Source organism: Phodopus roborovskii, unplaced genomic scaffold (genome assembly GCF_943737965.1).
Source record: "Phodopus roborovskii unplaced genomic scaffold, PHOROB, whole genome shotgun sequence".
Lineage (NCBI taxonomy): Eukaryota > Metazoa > Chordata > Mammalia > Rodentia > Cricetidae > Phodopus > Phodopus roborovskii.
The window spans coordinates 26350683-26370872 of record NW_026126469.1 but is presented as its reverse complement, the minus strand read 5'-3'; the positions used below and the strand labels follow the sequence as shown (position 1 = coordinate 26370872).

General features: G+C 40.1%; 1 protein-coding gene across 5 annotated transcripts in view; it reads right to left on the bottom strand.

The window, feature by feature from the left end:
* Positions 1–10253: 10253 nt before the first annotated feature.
* The window catches only part of Lsamp (limbic system associated membrane protein), a 2056906-nt gene continuing 2046969 nt past the window's right edge, over positions 10254–20190 (bottom strand). For 3 of the 5 annotated variants that reach the window (XM_051191490.1, XM_051191492.1, XM_051191494.1), the window contains one exon: positions 10254–10568. In XM_051191490.1, coding sequence (XP_051047447.1) covers positions 10471–10568 — 98 coding nt within the window. In that variant the 3' untranslated portion in view covers positions 10254–10470. Of the gene's footprint in view, positions 10569–16336; positions 16370–20190 lie in introns of all 5 variants that reach the window. The other 2 variants (XM_051191489.1, XM_051191491.1) reach the window with 1 other exon arrangement.

Sequence of the window (20190 nt, the reverse complement as noted above, 5' to 3'; positions counted from 1 at the left end):
TTTTAATTTTTATTGGTTTCCTTTCATTTAAGAATCTGCTCGAATATTACTCAACATCCCTACAGTCTTCTGATGTATTCTAGAACCTAAGGGTGTTTTTTTTATTAAGAATAAAAAATAAAGCTCAATAGTGTGGGTAGTACTAATTGTCTAAAAGCCAAAAGGTAAAGAGAACCGAGAGACCTGTTCCTAGTCCAGGGTTCTAGAGGCTAACTTGCTACTTTAAGGATGTCTGGGTAGAATCCATGTTGTGGTTCCTGAGACTGTAAAGCATCCACCCAATAGTGTCATATGCCTCTCACAGGAGCTGTCCAGGGCTGTAACCTCAGTTTCTCTTCATCCAACATTTCCTTCATTGCTGGGTTTCTATTCAGGTTTACTTCTGGTGTCTGTGTGCCCTTGTAGAATTGTCTTCTTTAGGTAGACAGAAACTCTGAAGTTTTTTGTTTATTTATCTGTTTTTATTTTGAGAAATAGAAGCTTTTTATTAGATTGTCAGTGAATCTCTTACTTATTTGGACATGGGAGACAGACAAGGGTAAGGAGAGAAGACCCAGAATAACGCAAAACAAATAAAAATAGCTCTGCCTTTAGTGAAAATTAAATAATGTTATGATTTTGAAAACTCAACAACTAGTTAGCAGTGTCTTCTGGAGAAAGGATGGGTCGGTGAGAGTGGCTGGCTGAGGTCCCTTCTCCCAGTGTGTGTTCCAGGACACCACAACATGGATTCTACCCAGAGACCCTCAAATTTGCAAGTTAGCCTCTAGAGACCTTCGTCAATTTGGTATCCCCTGACCAGGTTAAAGTTTTGACTAATTCAAGGGCAAAAAAAAAAAAAAAAAGAATTTAAGAATCAAAGTGCTGAGAAGGCCTTGGACTATAAATGTTGACTAGTTTTTGGCTTACCACATTTTCCGTGTGCTCTGTATGTGAGGGAAGGATCTACCACCTATTTCATAGATTTGGATTCAGAAATCTCCCATAGCGATCATGTGACAGTGGCTGACAGAAACAAATTCCTTGGTGCCAGCCTTGTTGGAGGGCATGAACATTTAATCCTATTTTGACAATTGTTTGCTAAGCCAAAACTATGGGTAAGAGGATCACAAATGTCAGGAAGACCAGTCCTTCCTTAGATCAGAGTCACAGACTAACTAACGCCCAGCTCTCATAGACTGTGCTAAGCATGCTTTAAAACAGGTGGCTGTAAAGAGAGCAGAAAAGGGGTCAATCACAGAATTTCTTCTGAGCTCATAGTGATCACAAAGACTCAAGAAGGCATTAGCTTTCCAAACCTGAAACTTCTGTGGATTAATGGGGGGGAAAATCAGTGCATTTGTGAAAGACTCCAAATGATTTTTATAAAAGTGGGTAATTCAAAGTATATATGCTTGGATGAATTCTGTCCCTAGGTTCTGGATTCCTTAGGATCTCCCAAGTGACAGTCATTCTTTTCTTTGTTTCTGATGTTGGTCTCATTGGAGTAGACCTGCTGGTAGTGTACCTGGAGGATGGCCAGGTTAGAAAGCTCAGCTTACCACTGTGGTATTTAGGCCAGTGGTGTTTTGTATCAGCTTGACCTCTGGACATAGAAAGGAGTCAGAGGCTGCATTCTAGCATGTGTCCTATGATCAACCCATCATGCCTATGTAATGAACTCTCAGAGGAACAGCAACAATAAATACATGTTGGACACTTAAACTCAGTTCACCTTCTCTGGTTAAAATATGTCTATGTGCTAAGAGAGTAATGCTTCTCACTTGAATGAACACAATGAATCTTCATACGCAGAACCCCACCCCCAGACCTTCCCTTTGACTGCTTCTCGGTGTACCCTTTTGCAATAATAAAACCCTGAATCAACGCTTTTCTGAGTCCTTCAAGTCATTCTTGCATACTACTGAGCCTAGAGATGCTGCCAGAATCACTCATCCCCATTGTGGTGTGTGTAGTCAGATGATCACAATGAGAGGTTAACATACTGTCACAATTTTATCACTGGTATGTGAATTTGATAAACACACGGAAGAAGGGCATTTTCTGATGATTGTTTTTGAGATAGGGTTTCACTCTGTGGGCCAGACTCATCTGGAACTCAGAGATCCACCTGCCTCTGCCTGGAGTGCTAGGATTGAAAGTAAATGCCGCCACCGGGCTTGTGTGTGTGTGTGTGTGTGTGTGTGTGTGTGTGTGTGTGTGTGTGCGTGAAACTCAAATATGTAGACAGTGTCTCTCTTCTGTATCCTTGAACCGCACTTCAGAAGAGAATACATTTCTTCTTCCTTTCCATTTTATAAGAGCTAAGCACAAGGGCTAACTCCTTCACTCAGCCTATGAAGGTGCCAAGTTAGGACTGGTTCTCTTGAATGTGTTTCAGACCGGATTAGACTACAAGGAATAAACTATAGACCCTCTTGGTCATTTTAAAGAGACTATTATTTAGCCACCATCAATTTCTTTTATTGTGGTCTTCTTGGTTCTTCTTTTTCTCTTTCTAATCACTGTCTTGAACAATGACACAAGGATTCTGTGAAGATGTTGAGACTACTTTGTGAAGCAGACTTTCAGCAAGAAAGCATACTGTATTTTCATAGGTAGAAATAGCAGGAGGCTTGGGCAGGTAACGTAGGGTCTCATTCAAACTAACCCTCAGAGATGACTCCAGGTATGGGGACATTATTGAAAGGACATGATGTCTTCTTGATGTCCTATCCCAAAGACCATTCAAGTTCTAACTCAGGAGCTGTTCTGTGTCCCCCTCCTCTGCAGCTTGCATTTGCTGCATATTTTTCTTATTAGCCCTAAAGGAAGACAGGGGAACTCAAAATATCAGGGACTCTCTTGGTGTTGTCCTTAGGGGAAGACATATGTAAATAGCACATTCATGCCTACAGAGGAACCAGTGACAGAAAGCCTTGCAGTGATTTTCCAGTATTTTGTCTACGTCTCCCTCTCTTGATGTTCGCTGTCATTGGCTTCATTTCCTGAGCTAGTCACTCAAAACTCTGAGAAACAGGGTAGCCAACTACAAGATCACTTGGACTCATGTCAACCAAGACACATCTCCTTTTCACGTTTATTTCATTTTCTTTTAAGATCACAGAAGAGCAGAGCATTCATACGTGTAAAGTAACAGAAGAAAGAACCAGAATTTAAATACATTTAAAAGGAAAAAAAGGCATTTTTTTAATTTTAATTTTTTTTACACACATTGCGCTTTTATAACTTTCCTTCACAGAGCTAGTATTTAGGGAAAAATATCCACCCAATGAACAAAAATAAAATAACGTGAGCAATGAAACAACTGAACCAAGAAAAAAAATGGCCATGTGTTTGTATCATCAAGGGAAGATCAGTTCATGTCTACAGGGCTGGAAAAAGGAATATATTTTATATATATATTTATATGTATATAACACTGTTAATGAGACTTCTAACCAAGGACTGTATTTATACAACTTCCAGGAGAGCGATAGAAAGGGAGGGGTGAAGCAGGGCTGGGGAGAAGGTAGAGGTCTGTGTCCCTCCCCTTGTTATTTCCTCCCTTTAACCTCCCCCCTCCCAGCAAATACTTAGGGAGCAAAACTTGGCCAAAGTTCACCAGGACAAGCCATGTTCATTCTCTGGGGAGAGCAAAGACTTAGGTAAGTGGGTTCAAAGAGGCTCCTGACGGATGGCTAGAGCAGCTGTGGCACGCCAGGAAGCTAGCTCCATAGGTTTTCTTAGTTTGCAAGAAGCAGATTTTTACCGTGCCTAGATTTACACAGGAAGGGTTTGTATCAAGAGGAGTGTAGCTGCAGGGTGGAATCACGAGCACCATCCGAAAAGCTGTGCCTTGGAAACAGGGATGGAACTGGGGAGGTGTTCGGTGGGTGGGTCTCTCTCCCACTTACAGAGTGTCCTGAGTTCAGTAATCCCATTGAACATCCTCATCTAATGTGACATTAATGCTGGAAGTGATAAATAAACTCTGCTCTTCAGTGTCCAGGAGACCCCTATTCCTTGTGCTATTTGGGGAGATTCATGAAAAGGACTGGACAGGTGCTAGGATAAATGTTGAAGACAGAGTGGGATGGACATGTGAACCTGCCATGAGCCTGCCCAGTACGTGACCCAACAGAACAACCCCTCGTTACTGTTCCAAGCTGCCATTCTTATCTGACCTGCCTTTCTGGAAACTTAACTTTAGCATTTGGTTTTAGCTTTTACAACTCTCACTCCCTTCAGCCGAGCCTCCTAATAGCCTTTTGTGTCCTATTTCCTGCAGATCTGCTGTAAACGGTACCAATTGGAACTATTTAAAAACTGAGGCCTCTCAACCTACTTACTTGATTTCATAGCCTATTAGTCAAGTTTCAGGAAGCTTCTCCAAGAAACGCCTTCCTTTGCCTGTTTCTCACAAAACAGCCTTCGGAACTTGGTTGGGACCAGCCAAGAATTTCCAATGACACACATTTACCATGATGAAGCACTTGGCCCAGGATGAGAGAAAGCTGATGTTTCCTCTCGAATGAGCAACTTCCTTATTTGTTACGTACACAGCGCCCAAGCTGGCCATTCTCTTTCCTATGAAAGGTTATTAGGCTACAGTTCAACAGTCACATATGTCAGTATCATGAATAAGGAAGCCACCTCAGCTATTTCAGTACCTTCACTTTAAAATGAAAATGGCCTTCCTCTCCATTTCTAAGAAATTTTGCTCAGAAGAGAAATAATGGAATCAGCCTAGAGACTGCATTCTAGGAGATGCTATGTTGTGGAGGATGGTTTTGAGAGGAAACCTGAGACTAGCAAATGGCTCTGCTTGGGTCCTCACAAAGGTGGCAGTACTTAATGAATTTTCAATTCAGAATCAGAGAGTTTAGAGGTGGAAGAGGCTATGAAATGTCATTTAAATTCTCTACCTTTGGAATGGAAAAATTAAAAACTCAGGAATATTAGAGACCTTGCCAACATCAATATCCCACGGCATTTCGTGTGGAGAGTCCCAGAACAATAACCCGATATTCCTGACTCCAATCCTGAAATGTCTTTCATTTTACAGAGGCCTTCTGGCTTAGGTGGAGGAAGGTAAGTAAGCCTGTTATCAATGTGACCCAAATTTCTTTCTATAATAGTCTTCCTATTCTAGACATTCTCCCAACATTCCTATAATCTCTTTGATGACTCTCTGGGTTCTGATTAGAGGAATGGTGTACAGGACACTGCCCTAAAATAAGCAGGCTGATTTTTCAGAAAGGCTGAGAGATTAAACCTGTGAGTGACACGCCCTATTCAACTGACATTGTGCCTTCTATATAACGCCTAGGCTTGTGGATACTTGCGTATACCAGAGAATTTTATATTTAACAGGGAGCTTCAGCAAGATATTTCTCAAGGATATAACGTAGTTTTTACATTATGTAATTTATTCAAATTAGGATGACAAAGATGTTGTATGAGTGTGATTAAGTGTACAGCAGACCAAAAACAAAAACAAAAAGAAGGGGGTAGTGTGCGATAATTTGTTTGTAATTATTGGTGAATCTGACAGAGCTATTTAACTAAAGATACTATATATATATATATATATATATATTGATGAGAAATATATATATATATATATATAGATGAGAAATTAGTAACCTGGAGCTCAGTATTCCTTTCTTCCAATTATTTGTCTGGGGTCAGTTGGGTCAGGTTAAGGAGTCTTCAGTGAAGCAGAAGGAACTAAGGAGACACATATGGGTATACTTGGCTAGAACTGCCACTAAGTGTTTTGGGTCTCTGCTTCATTTGGCTAAGGAAACCATGTTTGGAACTTCATTTCTTCTTGACATTTGACCTGTAAAAAGCTTTGGTTTTTCTTCTTATTTGACTTCGTTTTCTTTAAGATTTATAGGTTTAGCTGAACTTGGGCTCTGCATGGAAAATGGAGTTTACATAGTTTATATTATGTATATAAACTAGTGATTTACATTGATTTACACATGATTGGTGCCTAATTTATTAATCAGCACAGTATGCAAATGTGCTGACGAGAAATCAGGATTTTAAAATAAGTTTTCCACAATATCCATAAACATTTCGCTGGTGTGAATGCTAAACCTAAACCTAGTATTAACACCGGCAGCCTTGCCAAGAGGAAAGTGATATACATTGCGGGAAAAACCAAATTCTTTCTTGAGGTTCAGTGGGTGACATTTGAACAGCATAGCTAAATGCAAACGAGAATGGTTTACTTTTCTTCCCACTGGCACGCACGTAAATGTGAACTTCATTTTGTGTCTAGTGAGATGTTTACAGATATGATGTCAACCATAATGGGGGATTTACATCAGTTGGGCAGACTGAGTCTCTGAGGGAGACACATTTTAAATACTTAAGCAAGAAAGAGAGTTCCTGAAGTAAGTTTGTGTTTCTTAACTTTGGATCTATCTCACATTTTTTTTTTTTAAAAAAATGGTATGTTTATTTGTCTTTAGAATTTTAATAGCTTCTTAGGTCAGATATAATATTACATTTATATTGTTATAAAAACTGGCAGCTTTCAGGGGAACCAGGATAAATCTAAGCTGAAAATTTGTTAAGAGTGAAGAAAAAACATGATAGCATGTGGTCTTATAGGCAAATTTCTTTTAAACAAATAAAAACAAGGTGGGCAAAAGGGGACCTGTGTCTCTCTAAACAAAGCATAGCTCTTTTTTTAAAAAAAAAAAAAAAAAAACTAAACCAAATTCAATACCTCTCTTCCCTTTAAGTTTAGACCGTTGTTCTATTTTTTCTTATAATACATACATTATTGTAAATATATCATTTGTAAAGATAAGATTTAAAACAATACATACACATATATATTATTATTTTGCACAAAAAAATCCCAAGCCTATAAAGAACAAAATGAAAAATTTAGGGAAACTATCCAATAGAAGCTGTCACATTGTAGTCAGCTCGGAGACGACCCTGTGACTGTGGGCTGAGAAGTAAGAATGCAAAGCAGTTTCATGCTGAGGAGTTTAGTTTCTGTAGGCAGAGGAGGTAAAGTCCATCTTTGGAGGGGAAACACACTTTTGTTTCTGTCCTCCAAGAACGTGAAAATCACGAGTATTGTTACAAGGTCTCTTTGAATAGCCCCAGTTGTCTATGAAGTTAAAGAAAAAAAATGTCCATGATGATAAGGGGACAAAATGTCTGTCTGACTTGGAAAAGGAGGCAAGAGCCAAGGGGAAAGTCCTTCTGAACAGAAAACACATCTACTTTCCCATAACCTTTCATGCTTTTTGGAGAAGGCGACATCACAAGAACATTCCTCCCACTAGGCAAAGTCTTTTTGATCAACAACTGCACAGAAGATAGGCAAGTTTGCAGTTGTTGAATTCAGGATAGTTCTCCTTCTTTGAGGTCTGCCCTGGGTCAAGGTAATTTCTACTTTTTTAAACTGAAATCTGAGGCTAAAATTTTGCTCTGTGAATGGTGTAAGTTCCCTTTTTATACAAAGCATATGGAATATATGAGTGGTTCCAATTAATGGATGCTTTCCATTCCTTACTACCCACTGTTTCCAATCACTTGTTTGTCTTCAGTAATTTGATTTCCAACAAATGAGATCTCTGGAGGGATTTACAGCAATGTGATGATTTTTTTATGTTGAATATATTGCATTTTGGTGTAGGTCTTCCAACCTTATGGTGATTCTAATCTTCCTTCAGAGAACACTGTCTTCAGTGTTCCATATGACTTAGAAATTCTCAAACCTGTGTGGTATATGAGGCCCAGGGTTTTTCCACAGGAAGAAGAAGTTAAAAAAATAAACTTAGATCCTGCAGGAGATATGGGCAAACATTACATTTAAAAGTATCTTTAGCTGTTTATGGTTCATTATAATAAAACCAAAATGGCAAATGGTATAGACATCATCAAGAAGTCTTCCTAAAGGAGAGACTACTCCCAAAAAACCAAGAGTTTGTCGCTATAATGGTATGGGGTCACTGAAGACCAGGTGTATGATTAAAGCCTGTGATATGTCACAAGTATCTATTTCTGAAACTAATCCTATACAACGGTGAATTAACTCCTTTCTCCCTTCTATCTAGACTAGCATGCACACTTCTAAGGTTTTATTTAAGAATTTGGATGCCTCTTTAACATGGAAAACAATGTAAGGTTCTTGTACAAAGAGGACCAGACTGCTAGAGAAATTCTTGACTGCCAAAAGATCATATTGGAATATGGCACATCTTCCCTATGTTATAATAGCTACATTCTTGGGTAAAAATTAATTTCCTATCTCTTGATACTCAATAAATCTTCTTACCCATCCTAACCTCTGTCTGCTCTCTGTTTCATGTCACAACTGCAAAACTATGAAGAAAGGATGTGACAGGTTTATAAACTAAATGATGTAGCTCCATAGAAGAAATATTAAATACTGCTCAAATTCCTCTTGTTCTTCCTTCATTCCTGCACCCTTCCCTTCTTTTCTCCTTTCCTTTCTTCCTCCTTTTCTTTCATTTTGTGTCATGTGACAACCATTTCAAAGGTTAGAAAACTTGATGACCTTCATTTGGCTCTGTGAGACGACATCCCATTATGGTCTCAGCAATAATCTTCCATCCTTTCCTAAAGTGAATTGCTTTAGATGCTGCTATAGCCTAAGTGAAAGCTGCAGATGGTTTCCTACCAAGGATACCCACATGCAGAGAGGCAGCCTTCCATGGAAGACCTCCCCTAGGAAAACACAGCTGGTGATGCTGAGTGTTAGGATGCTCACACAGCTTCTGCCTGAATTCATCACAAGTTGCTCAGATCTTATGGTTAAGCAATTAGCTCAGGTTTCATTGTTAGTGTCAAGTTGACTCTCACAGATGTAAGTCTAAGTAGAGTAGAGAAGGTGAACATGATCTGCAAACTAGTGGCCGGGCTTTCGGATACTGAACAGCCCCCATGGGCAGTGGTGCCACACACACAATGAAGCAGGAACCTAACAAAGCATTAGTCTAGAACTCAAGGGTGATAATCTATAAAGGAGAAAAAAGCCTGGAATTCCTATTTTGTGATGGTCTGTACTTTACATTAGAGGCTGCCGAGTCTCTACAGAAGGGACTTGGGCATCTATCTACTTTCCATGTCTCGCTCACAATCTTTTATCTGAGAGGCAACAGGGGTATTATGGGACAAATGCAGTGTTGTCTGAGGATTAGTGAGTGGACAAAGCAGGCCTGCTTTCCCTTGGGAGTTACCACTCAGAAACCTACTTGTTTCTGGATACCTGCTCCATCAATGTCATTCGTTTCTGTATTGCGGCTCAACCTATATAAAGCTAGGAAATTTATGATTTCCCCAGGCATGTAAAGTAAGAGTTAAATCAGAAACTGTCTTCTCCTAGGTCACATCATTTGGGTCATGGATCTGTTCCCCATCTGCTCACCCCATTTGATAGTAGGCACTTTCATTTACAGTGATATTCTGAGTGACTCCAGACTGGGTTTGGAAAATGGGACTAGGAGGGATATGGGGTCCTGCCCACAGAAGGAGCACAGCTTGGTTTGAATGTGCACTGATGTTATGTGACCGCCATGAACGGGGGAGGGATTCTGCTCCTTGCCTCCCACCCAGCCATCTCCCCCAGCAACTTGTTAGAGCCGCACCTTACAATTACAATGCAGGACAGTATCTACAGCACAATGAGTCTATGTACACATGGACCATTCCCTTGGCATGCTTTAGAGAGAGACACATACACGCTCACACACATGTACACCTACGTGAGAGCGAGAGACTTGAGCACACACGCACACAGTGAAGAAAACAAAAATGGCACTTCCTAGCATTTGCGGCATGACTAGAGTTCTGAGTTGCTGGGGCAAAGAGAGATGGGGGTAGAGAAAAAGGGAATATTTGGAATGGATGTGTTTGGGATAGACCACTCTGGGAGGGGAAGGGGGTAGTCTCAAAAGTTAGAGAGATGGTGGAAGTATGGGAGCCTGAGAAAGGCTCTATGTAGGTTTCCTCCGATAGGCCAAAATGGCTACACATCAGCTCAAATGAAAAACAGAACAAAACGATAATGGAAATATAAACATCAAAGGCAAGACCTTCTTCTTTTCCCCACAGATGAAAATGAATGAAGGAAGGATAAAGTGTGTGTGGGGGAGTTAACATCAATCTGGTACTTCTTGAGTAGTCTCATTTGTGTAACATCAGACGTCTTTAGCATTACGGAGTCTTGACACAGCAGTCATTTGCTTAGAAGATAGACACATATTCTGGTAGAGGTTTTCCCACCCTAAATTATACTCAAATTTTTATTGATGGATCTTAAAATTGTTTTTAGTGTTGCATTTTCTTCATTTTCATATTCCCCCTTCATTTATAAACACACAGACTTGAGAAATAATAGTCTCCCCCCATTTTGCACTCTCTCTCTCTCTCTGTATCTGTGTGACACATTTTTGTGTGTTTTGTGATTATTTTTAAATTTTTATTCTATTAACATTTGCTGAGAAGGCAGAGCAGGGATGCTGCCAGCAGCCACAGTGGTACGGCCAGACTGATGGATCCGTTGATTCCTCTCACCGACCCGGGTCCTACAGAGCAAAAAAGAAAGAAACAGAATAAGCATCTTCTGCCGAGGCTGTTTGAAAGCTGACATCAGAGGCAAGGCGTGGCCAGGTACTGATGTTCAGCTGCTCATGCTTGTTATGGTTCCCATCTTCTAAGTCGCATCCTCTCTGAGGTACAAGTACGTGAAGCTGTCTAGTGTATTTTGAGTGTGAAACAGCTCCTGCTTGAGAAAGCTGCTAAGGTGGCTGTCATGACTCTGTTGAGCCACCTTCCTCTGGAATGCTCTCTGCACAATTACTGTGAAGCCAATACGGATTACAATTCCATGCACAAGCATGGGTGTAGATCCTCGAGGAGTCCGGTACAGGCTCTAACTGCAGACTCATCACAGCAGCTCCATCAATCTCAGATGGGACCAATCATCAATCTCTGGCTTCTTTTTCATAGGAAAGAGGCAGGATTTTTTTTTCTTTAACACGGCAGTGTTTATACATAGATGGTGCCTTAGATAAAATCAAACAAGCAACGCCCTAGATTCTTACGAAGAACCAGAGCTCATTCTGCCCAAAACAAAATCAAAGACAAGAAAACCAAACAAAATGGTGAGGCTGGGCTTCAAACCTGGGGCGACTGAGACAGATCTGTTACTCTGGGTCACTGTCATGGCCAGTGGGAGGAGAATGTGGGAGATAGTGGGGATGAGATGAGAGGGATGGAGGTCTGTGTGGGGGTGGTATGAGTAATCCCGAGGCAGAAGTCGTAGGTCTAGCTTAGAGCTTATCACACACGCTTCTAGTTACATTTCCTTCTGTGTAGCTATGGTCATATTTCACTGAAAGAAAAGTTTTTTAGAAAGATTTTTTTTCCTCACTGAAGAGACTTTGGTTTTAAGGCTATATACTTAGGTGACATTCAAAATAGAAAATGACTTGACTGTAATTATGGGTCACTTAGAAAATTTATGGGCACATACACAGAGTCTGTGTGAGTAAGTGTGCATGTATGTGTAAAACTGATGGTATGCTTCTACAATGGAAACATCTTCAGGTATATGGCTTTTCACCAAACCGTTAAAAATGTATCAGAGTGTATTCAGGGTGCATAACACAGAAACTTGCTGAATTCAAGAATGGATTCCCAATCTATGTTCTATAGAGACAGTGAAAACAATAATAAGAATAAGACAAAACCAATAAAGAGCTGTACAATACCACAATGTGTTGGATGTATATTTTGTAAATAAAACTGTAAATATAGATGGACAACTGTGGGCTTACTGTAACAAAATATTTTCCAGTGAGATATCTAAGGAACAGAGAAATTACATCACAGTACACATTTTCACAGCTCATCGGGAGGGAGGGCTGCACATTTAGCCTTGTTGTCTAATTCTAGAGTCTTTGTCACCACCACATGGCGAATTTCAACAGTGAAAAACATCAGCGAGTGTCGTGGTCAAATGTTTGGTGAGTAAAACTCAGAGTGGTTAAAACAATGGCTAGCTAGTCCAGACAAAACAACAAGAAGATATAGAAAGTACCAGAGAGAGACAGAGAGAGAGACTGATAAGATATTTTGGCAACACAACAGCGCCACAGAATATTATTTAACATGAAAATAGAAGCATATGCAAACATTGAGCCTTTCAGAATGAGCTTTGACTGGTATAAAGCTGTGAAAACAGAATTTAAAAGTTAAATATCCATTCTGTGATTTCCTGAGTGTCTATGGTATCATATTAATACGAGGTGTTCTGACCACCTTCAGGGTCAGCCTCATGAGGATGAGGTTTGAAGGACCTATAATGATTGTTCACCTGCCTCTGGTGTCTAGGCATCCTGAGACTCCATGCAGTGTCTACTCTGGCCTCCTCCTCTCCTCCACCAAGATTTCTGAGTGCTTGAGACTGTCAATCTCCCAGGGCACCTGTCCTGGTAGTAAGCTTTCTTCTCCTATCTTTAGTGCTTGTCTCTATATTAGGCATATGCTCTTCCTGGCACATTTGTCTGTATTCATGTACCAGCAAGGCTTTCAGAATAGAGAAAAGCTTTGCAAAAATTAAGGTCTTATATGCCAAAATGATTTCTGTTTTGCTCTAGGGATAGTGTGAAATGGATTTTCAAAAGAAAAATAAAAGCACAACTTTTTTTTTTCTGTAGTCTCATTTTTAGTACCAGGACAGACTACATTGACATCTTAGAAATGAGTAGTGACTATTGACAGCTAAGAAAACTGGTCTTACCATTTTATTCAAATGGTGGGAAATATTTAAGACAATAGAATTCTATTATAGAAAAGCATAATATATGCTCCTAACAAGCTAGATAAGTGCATTTTCATGCCTAGTTATGTATTATCTAAATCTATCCATCTACACAATCACAGGGAAGTTTACATGCTGTCTAAATACTTATGCATACATGTATGAAGTATTCAGATTTTACTGGTCTTTTGAAATGCATAGTACAGAATGAACTTTTACTTTCACATACTGTTCTATGTTGTAATAGGACTCCACACTACGCATGTCAGTAGTATTTCATTGTACTCCTAGTAGTCTTATTACACAACTGAAATGCATTGTATACACCTGGAAAAGATACCTTTGCCTCTATCAATTATTATTTATTAAGTTCTATCATGAAGCTATTTAATGTGCCTATGTAGCTTACTCTTGTCATAATTGATTTTTGAGAGTAAATAAACAGAATTGAGGAAGACTGTAATTGGGTAACAGTTGGAGAATTATCACGAGTTAGGTGTGCAATTATAGATGCATATGACTATATAGGAGACTACTCCAGGAATGTCTAGTTAGGGAAGAATAATCCATAGAATCATTAATTATGTTTTAGTTCATGCTTATGAAATTCTGCTTATTTGTTGATATGAAAATGATAACTTTAGTTCCAGTGCCAGATGGCCATACTCAGCAACTGCTTTCATACGCTGACAGATACAATGAAAGCACAAGTTTGAAAACATGGCTTAGCCTTATGAATAGATAGGCAACTAGGAATTCAAAGGCTTTTTTTTTTTACATCGTTTTCTTATCACAGGCAATAATCACGCCATGATATTTAACGATTTTCTACATGGTATTTATGGCACTTGGTAATATTCAGTATAGTAGTCACAAGGCAGATATTCTGCTTTCGGAAATAAATGGAATACCAATCCAAATCAAAGATGTTTATTAATTGAGTCGGACTTAAAGAAAAAAACCGATCTGTCTATCATCTATCTATCTATCTATCTATCTATCTACCTACCTACCTATCATCTATTTATCTATCTGTGTATGACTGTGCCTATTTGCATGCCATAACATGTCTCTGGTCATAGGATAACTAATGGCAGGGACCAAACTCAGGTTTTGGGCTTGGCAGCAGGTGACTTTACCCATCAAGCCACTGAGCCTGTATTGACTTGGACCTTTTAAGATTTACCAGTGAAAGACAAAATTCAGCTGCAGCAAAATAATAAATCATAAGTCGCCATTCTCAAGGTTGTCACCAAAGTGAACGTGAGAGTGAATCAAGATGAATACTAGATTGTGCCTTGTCAGGCCCATGTTTATAAAAGGACAGAACCTGTGCTCCACTGCAAAGTTTGTTCAATATCCTGAAATTGAAGAAACTTTTTGGCAAGTTTCTCTTTGTTGTAGGATTCTGAGCTCATTGCTTTTTCCTTTTTAGTAAAGTCTCAAGGAGCAGGCAAAGTATTTTCTTCAAACACCTATTTTGGACATGCTTCTTAATTCATAGGGCAGTGGTTTCCTTTTGTTTTTCCATTGTGACTGGATTTATTTAAAGTCTCTTTAACCATGTCAGCAGGAATCCCTGGCTGTTAACTTCAGTCGGTAGGAAATTAGAGTCAGTTTTCGTTTGTGTTTCAATTATGCAAAAAGAGAAAGTTACTTTTGTAATTGTTGAAAGCTGGTGGAACAACTAAAGTAAAGCAAAACCCTAAACAGTTTATGAAAAAAAAATGCTGTAAAATGGAGGCCAATAATCTGTAAAATCGCCAAAAGTTCTGTGTGATCAGTGAGGGCAAGGCTTTTTGATGGCCTGGGAAGCTAGTGAGATAACATTGTCTCTGGTGCCACCTGCTGTCCATCTACTGCTAGTACAGGTTCCTCTGCGTGGTGGTTGAATTGAGGATTGAAGCCTATAATCCTCAAGAGGAGAGATGAGAAGAGAGGTAACGTTAGTTATGAATACCATACCTTAAATGCAGGCTCTCCCTGCATTTACTCTGTACCCTCTAGAAAATGAGATTTTGGTCAGCTGAAGCTGTCTTTTTCCTCAAAGCAGGTGTGGAGGTGCATGATTGGAGCCCAGTACTTGGGAGGTAGAGGCAGGAGGACAAGGAGGTTATGACCAGATTGGTACGTACAAGTTTAAGGCCAGCCTGAGATACATTAGACCCTGACTAAAAAAGAAAAAAAGAAAAAAGAAAACAAAGGAAAAAAATCAGAGTAAAACAAATAAACCAAAATCAAAAAACAATATCAAGTACTTTCACACACCATTTATGAAAAACTTAGTTACCACTTATAGTCACGCTGATACTTTATCGTGATGATATTTGAATAAGACAAACTATACCTTATTCATCACCCACATCAAAGTCCTGAAATTTGATGTGTGCCGCTAGGCAAATTATTGATTAATTTGCAATCATATTGGAAAGGGAAAGGGGGCTAAAGAAGCCATCACTATTTTATGCTTTACTGCTTCAAAGAGTCCTGTCTTAGGAGTATGTTCTTGGCTACCTCTTATCTGCTAGATAGAATGACCTGCAAGGACAGACCAGCAACAGGGCATGGATCTGAGCAACCATGAAGCCTCCTGTCTTTTGGATGCTGGATGATGTAAGTCCCCAAAGAGAATGTTGCTATTGGTGATGATCATGGTTGTTTCATTCCTTTTGTGACTCAGAAAGGAAGCTATTATCACAAGCGACAACTAACAGTCAAGTTGATTACCACTGGGACTCGAAGGAAGGTGACATATGACCCCACCACTGTTTCTTTTATGTTTGTCTAGGGATACAAAATGAGAGGTTGATCTAGTGTATGTAGAAGGTGGACTAGTCAGAAGTAGTTGCTGGTTGCATTTTTAGGGTCCATTTAATGACACTTTGACAAGCTTGTCCTGCCCTTGTAAAGATAATTATGTAGACTGTGTGTCACATGGTTGATGGGAATACATGGAAACCATGAAATAGCATCTTTTTTTTGGGATGGGGGAGTCGGCAGCCCAGGTAAGCTACAGCTAGTGATGCTTCAAGGAGTGGAAAGAATTGAGGCAGGGTGGAAACGTTAACTGCTTCCATGCTTCATCTCACCAATTGCTACTAAGCTGGTATGTCCCATGTGTTTGTCAGACCCAGCAATGTATTTGCTTGAATAGTCAACAAGCATCTGCAAAATTCTGAGAGCTCTGCCACTGACTAATGACCAGTATACAAAATGAGTTCTGTGGGATTAACCATGCACACTTAAGACAAAGCATGTAAGGGATGGGAGAGGGTACCGAAGGGAGCAGAGTAACTTGCTTCATCCCGGGGATTTAAAGTAAGTGACTTCTAGAAGCACTACAGGGGCCATGGCTCAGATGGATGGTTCTGTGTTAATAAGACAGTTCATAATCTGTTGCCAACTGTGTTATTGAAATTTCTTATCACAAATCACAACACTAAATCAAACTCAAGTGCATAAGAACACAATGTATTGCTGTGGAATCTTAACTAATGTCTAGAAGGTATTTATAAACAGGAGGCATACCTTTTTGCTTGAAGTGTACGGTGGTGCCAATTTCTAAAAAAGAAACATTTAGCAAAACAAAAACAAATGAAAATATTTGTCAACTGAGAATAAGCATGAGGGTGAGTTTGTCACTGTCCACTAAAGAAGAGTGAAAAGGAAGGGAACAGGGCAACAGGAGGAAGGTTGATAGAGACCGAGTGACAAGCAAATGGAAAGAAACCTTTCTTAGACTAAATGAGCAATTAGTAGTTACGAAAAATGATGCCACAAGCTATGCATATAGACAAGTACAAGGAATCCAGCATGGAGTGTGAATTTAGTCTTGACTGCACCGTATGCAACCATAGAATGTGTCTGATACCCAGCCCGTCCCTGCCATTCTGTCCCCATTCTCATTAATTGAACCTTACTTAAATCACTCCTAATCTAACAGGCAAGTCCACTCCAAACTCAAGCTTCAGATTTGATGGGTCATCTACTAAAAATGTTCTCCTACTGTTGGCTCAGTCACTCCACTCAGTCAACATTGCTGTTAAAAACTCACCAACACAAGTGATGCTGCCCCGTCACTTTCCCAAAGCCAGTACTCATTTCTTACTGGTCATCAGGCTAAGTAGTACTTAGCCCCTCCAAGCACGGCATGACGTCGCACATTTACTCACCAGATTACAGTTTGTCTCCTCACTAAGGTGCCACCAGGGGCATCTACAATGCATGGATCATTAAACATCAAGCATAGTACTTAGTGCAGACCATAGGACGTGGAAAGTTTCAGAAAACACCTGTTGCAGGTATCAATAAATGTCAAGGTTGAACAGGGTCAGATTTGTTAAATATCTGGATTTCTTTCTAAATGTCTTTGCCAAATACTTCAAAAGTCTCTTGTATCTTTGGAAGGAAGCAAATATAATTTCTATGGGTACCATTTCTATTTTAGGACTAACTAAATGACTGATTAGATATGGAAGCCCACACTGGCTTTGAGATCCAGATTTTTTTTTCTGTGTGTGACCATCAGGTCCCAGACTTGCATCCCTGAGTAACACAAGCTAGCAGAGAATGTAAAACATCTGATGCTTTCAGCCACAGAGAGCTTTCAGTACAATATGGTCCTGCTTCCAATTTATTCTCAGGTTTTAAGGCCTCCAGGGTAAAGACTCAGTCCATAGCTTTATGTCTGTGGCTCTATTTGACACAGACTGTCTAGTGTCATAAATTTCCATCACATAATAGGCTTTCCTTTATACTCCCTGAAACACACTTCTTCCCCTGAAGTACTACAGTATCTCTAATAGAGTCTCCATCACCTTTCAGAAAGGGATTATCACATCCAGAGAGAAGCCTTTCTCTGTCTCTTTGACAGCATCAGTTTTGTTATTTCCTACCACACTTGTCTCTGTCTTAATTTCCAAAGTGTCTGTCTGATGCTTACATTAATGCCTGCCATCCTCCCTGGACTCTGAATTCATGAAGTCTGAGGCTCTGTCTCCTACTATTTGATACTGTAGTCCTGCATATGGCAATCACTCCAAATGTACAATATTCCAAAATAGAAGATCTAGAATCTTTGAAACATGAAATGCACAAACTTGTGTCCCAAATGTTTCTTACCAATAAAAACAGGGAATCCAATTCAGCTCGCAGGGCTCAGCTCTTTGAAACCAGGCCTGCAAAATCACCAAGGTTCAGGACAACCTACTAATGTCCTTCCTTGCATATTGTGACATATTGTTTATGATATGATAAAGCATGCCTGGAGATCAGAATGCAAAGCTAGGCATAGCCATAGAAGCTGGGCAGTGGTATAACATATCTTTAATGCCAGGACTCAGGAGACAGAGTCAAATGAATCTCTGTGAGTTCAAGGCCATCATGGGGTGCATGAGAGTGCAGTCTAAGAGAGAAACAGAGCTTGGGCCTTTAGTCCCAGTACTAAAGAGACTATAAGGAGCCCAGTGCAGTCTCAGACAGCAGCCTGAGATTTGGTGAGGAGTAGTGCAGTCTGGAGAAGCAATCTGAGGTTTGGTGGATCACCCATTTAGTGATTAGCATTCCTAATGATAAGGGGTCTCTGAATAGCTTGGATGCTTTGCTTTTCTGATCTTCATCTTGGATCCCAATATGTGTTCCTGGCTTTATATTGTTCATACTACACTTACGGATTTTCCATCTGTCTACAGAAAGTAGTCATAAGGAGAAGCCTTCAAACACTGTAACATTTTCTGGCATCAGTTATGATGATTATAAAGAAGAGCTTGATTATCCCAGTGTCTGAGCTTATAAATGATTGGCCACAGCTCATCACTAGCAAAGCTAATGCCAACCAACCTGTCCCTAAGTTTGTAGGTGAGATGGTTTCCCTGAACGGGTCAGTTCCAGGAGGAATGGCTCAGAATGTCCTTGTGTTCTGATGGCTCGTGCTGTTCACAGTGGAGGATGCCCAGAGACACCAGCGCTGCTCTGACCCTTTTATATGTGAAGAACACTACCTGTAGACAGTCCAGTTGACAAATGCATCATACTGTAAGTATGGAGTAGATTTCTTCCTAGGAGCCAGCTGCTGATGCCAATCACTCAACAGGCTCTAGACCCTTGAGGGAACCATCTTCAAGGGAAGAATTGTAGGTTTCCCTTTTCAAATCTGGTCTACGGGCTTTGAGGGAAGAAGTTCAGGGCAGGCAGGAGGTCCAGTGACTGTGCTTAAGCTAGGAAATGTATCTTAACCTTTCAATGCCCTAGTTTTACCTTTTGTACACGAGTTTTATGAACCTGGCACTCTCTAATCGGTTCTCTGGGTTAGATCGTTGCTTAGTGTGCCATTCTTGCACCCAGCACACAATTGAATAAGAGTGGTTGTTACCATGTTGTTGTGAAATCCTTCTCAAGAGGATTATTGATGCCTTTTTTTTTTTTTTTTTTTTTTTTTTTTGTAGTGAAAGAAAGATACCCCGATCAAAAAGCCATGGAAATGTGTGTGTTAACAGTATGATGCGTAAAACACTAGAGAATCCTAGCACATGAAAAACAGATAGGATGGGGGAGTAATTAGGCAACATATTCTTTAGGATGCAATTGGCAATATACTCCCAGGAACCAGCCACTGAGACAGGCTTGGGTGAGAAGCTATGTGTTCTAAATGAGTATGTTGGGGGGGGGGACAATTCCCCCCTACTCTTCAAAGAAAGAGAGTTTCAGGAAATATATTGAAACACTATCAGATACTTTACTCTATGAAGCAAGTGTGAGGGAAAAACGCACACTTGAATGTGTGCATACAATAGTGCTTGAAATGTTTTTAAAAGACAAACTAAATGTCCAGTTATATTTCAGACACACCTTCCTGTTCTGCGAATAAGTTAATTTCTTTGTGAAATTGTAAAGATCTTTAAACTAACTTCTAACATTCTTTGTGAAAATGGGCTACGCTCATGATTTTTGCAAACTATTTCCTACTCATTCTCTTGGGGAACAGGTTAGTTTCTTTCCTCCTTCCTTCCTTCCTCCCTCCCTCCCTTCCTCCCTCCCTCCCTCCCTCCCTCCCTCCCTCCCTCCCTCCCTCCCTCCCTCCCTCCCTCTCTCTCTCTCTCTCTCTCTCTCTCTCTCTCTCTTTCTTTCTTTCTTTCTTTCTTTCTTTCTGTTTCTTTTTGAGGAAGAAAATCGGGTGGTTTTGAGCTTGTTTGAAAACCTGGTTATGTGCTGCCATCTTGTGGTTCCAGCAGGACCTGTGCCTCGGTGCTGTTGGAAGGCATCATTTCTGTCCACCTGGTGGCAGCAGTGAGAAAAACGACGTGTAGCTTCCCTACTGTCGGAGCTCCTATGAAAAACTCCTCTTTAAAAGAGGCCTCCCTGTTATTACAGACCAGTTTTTAATC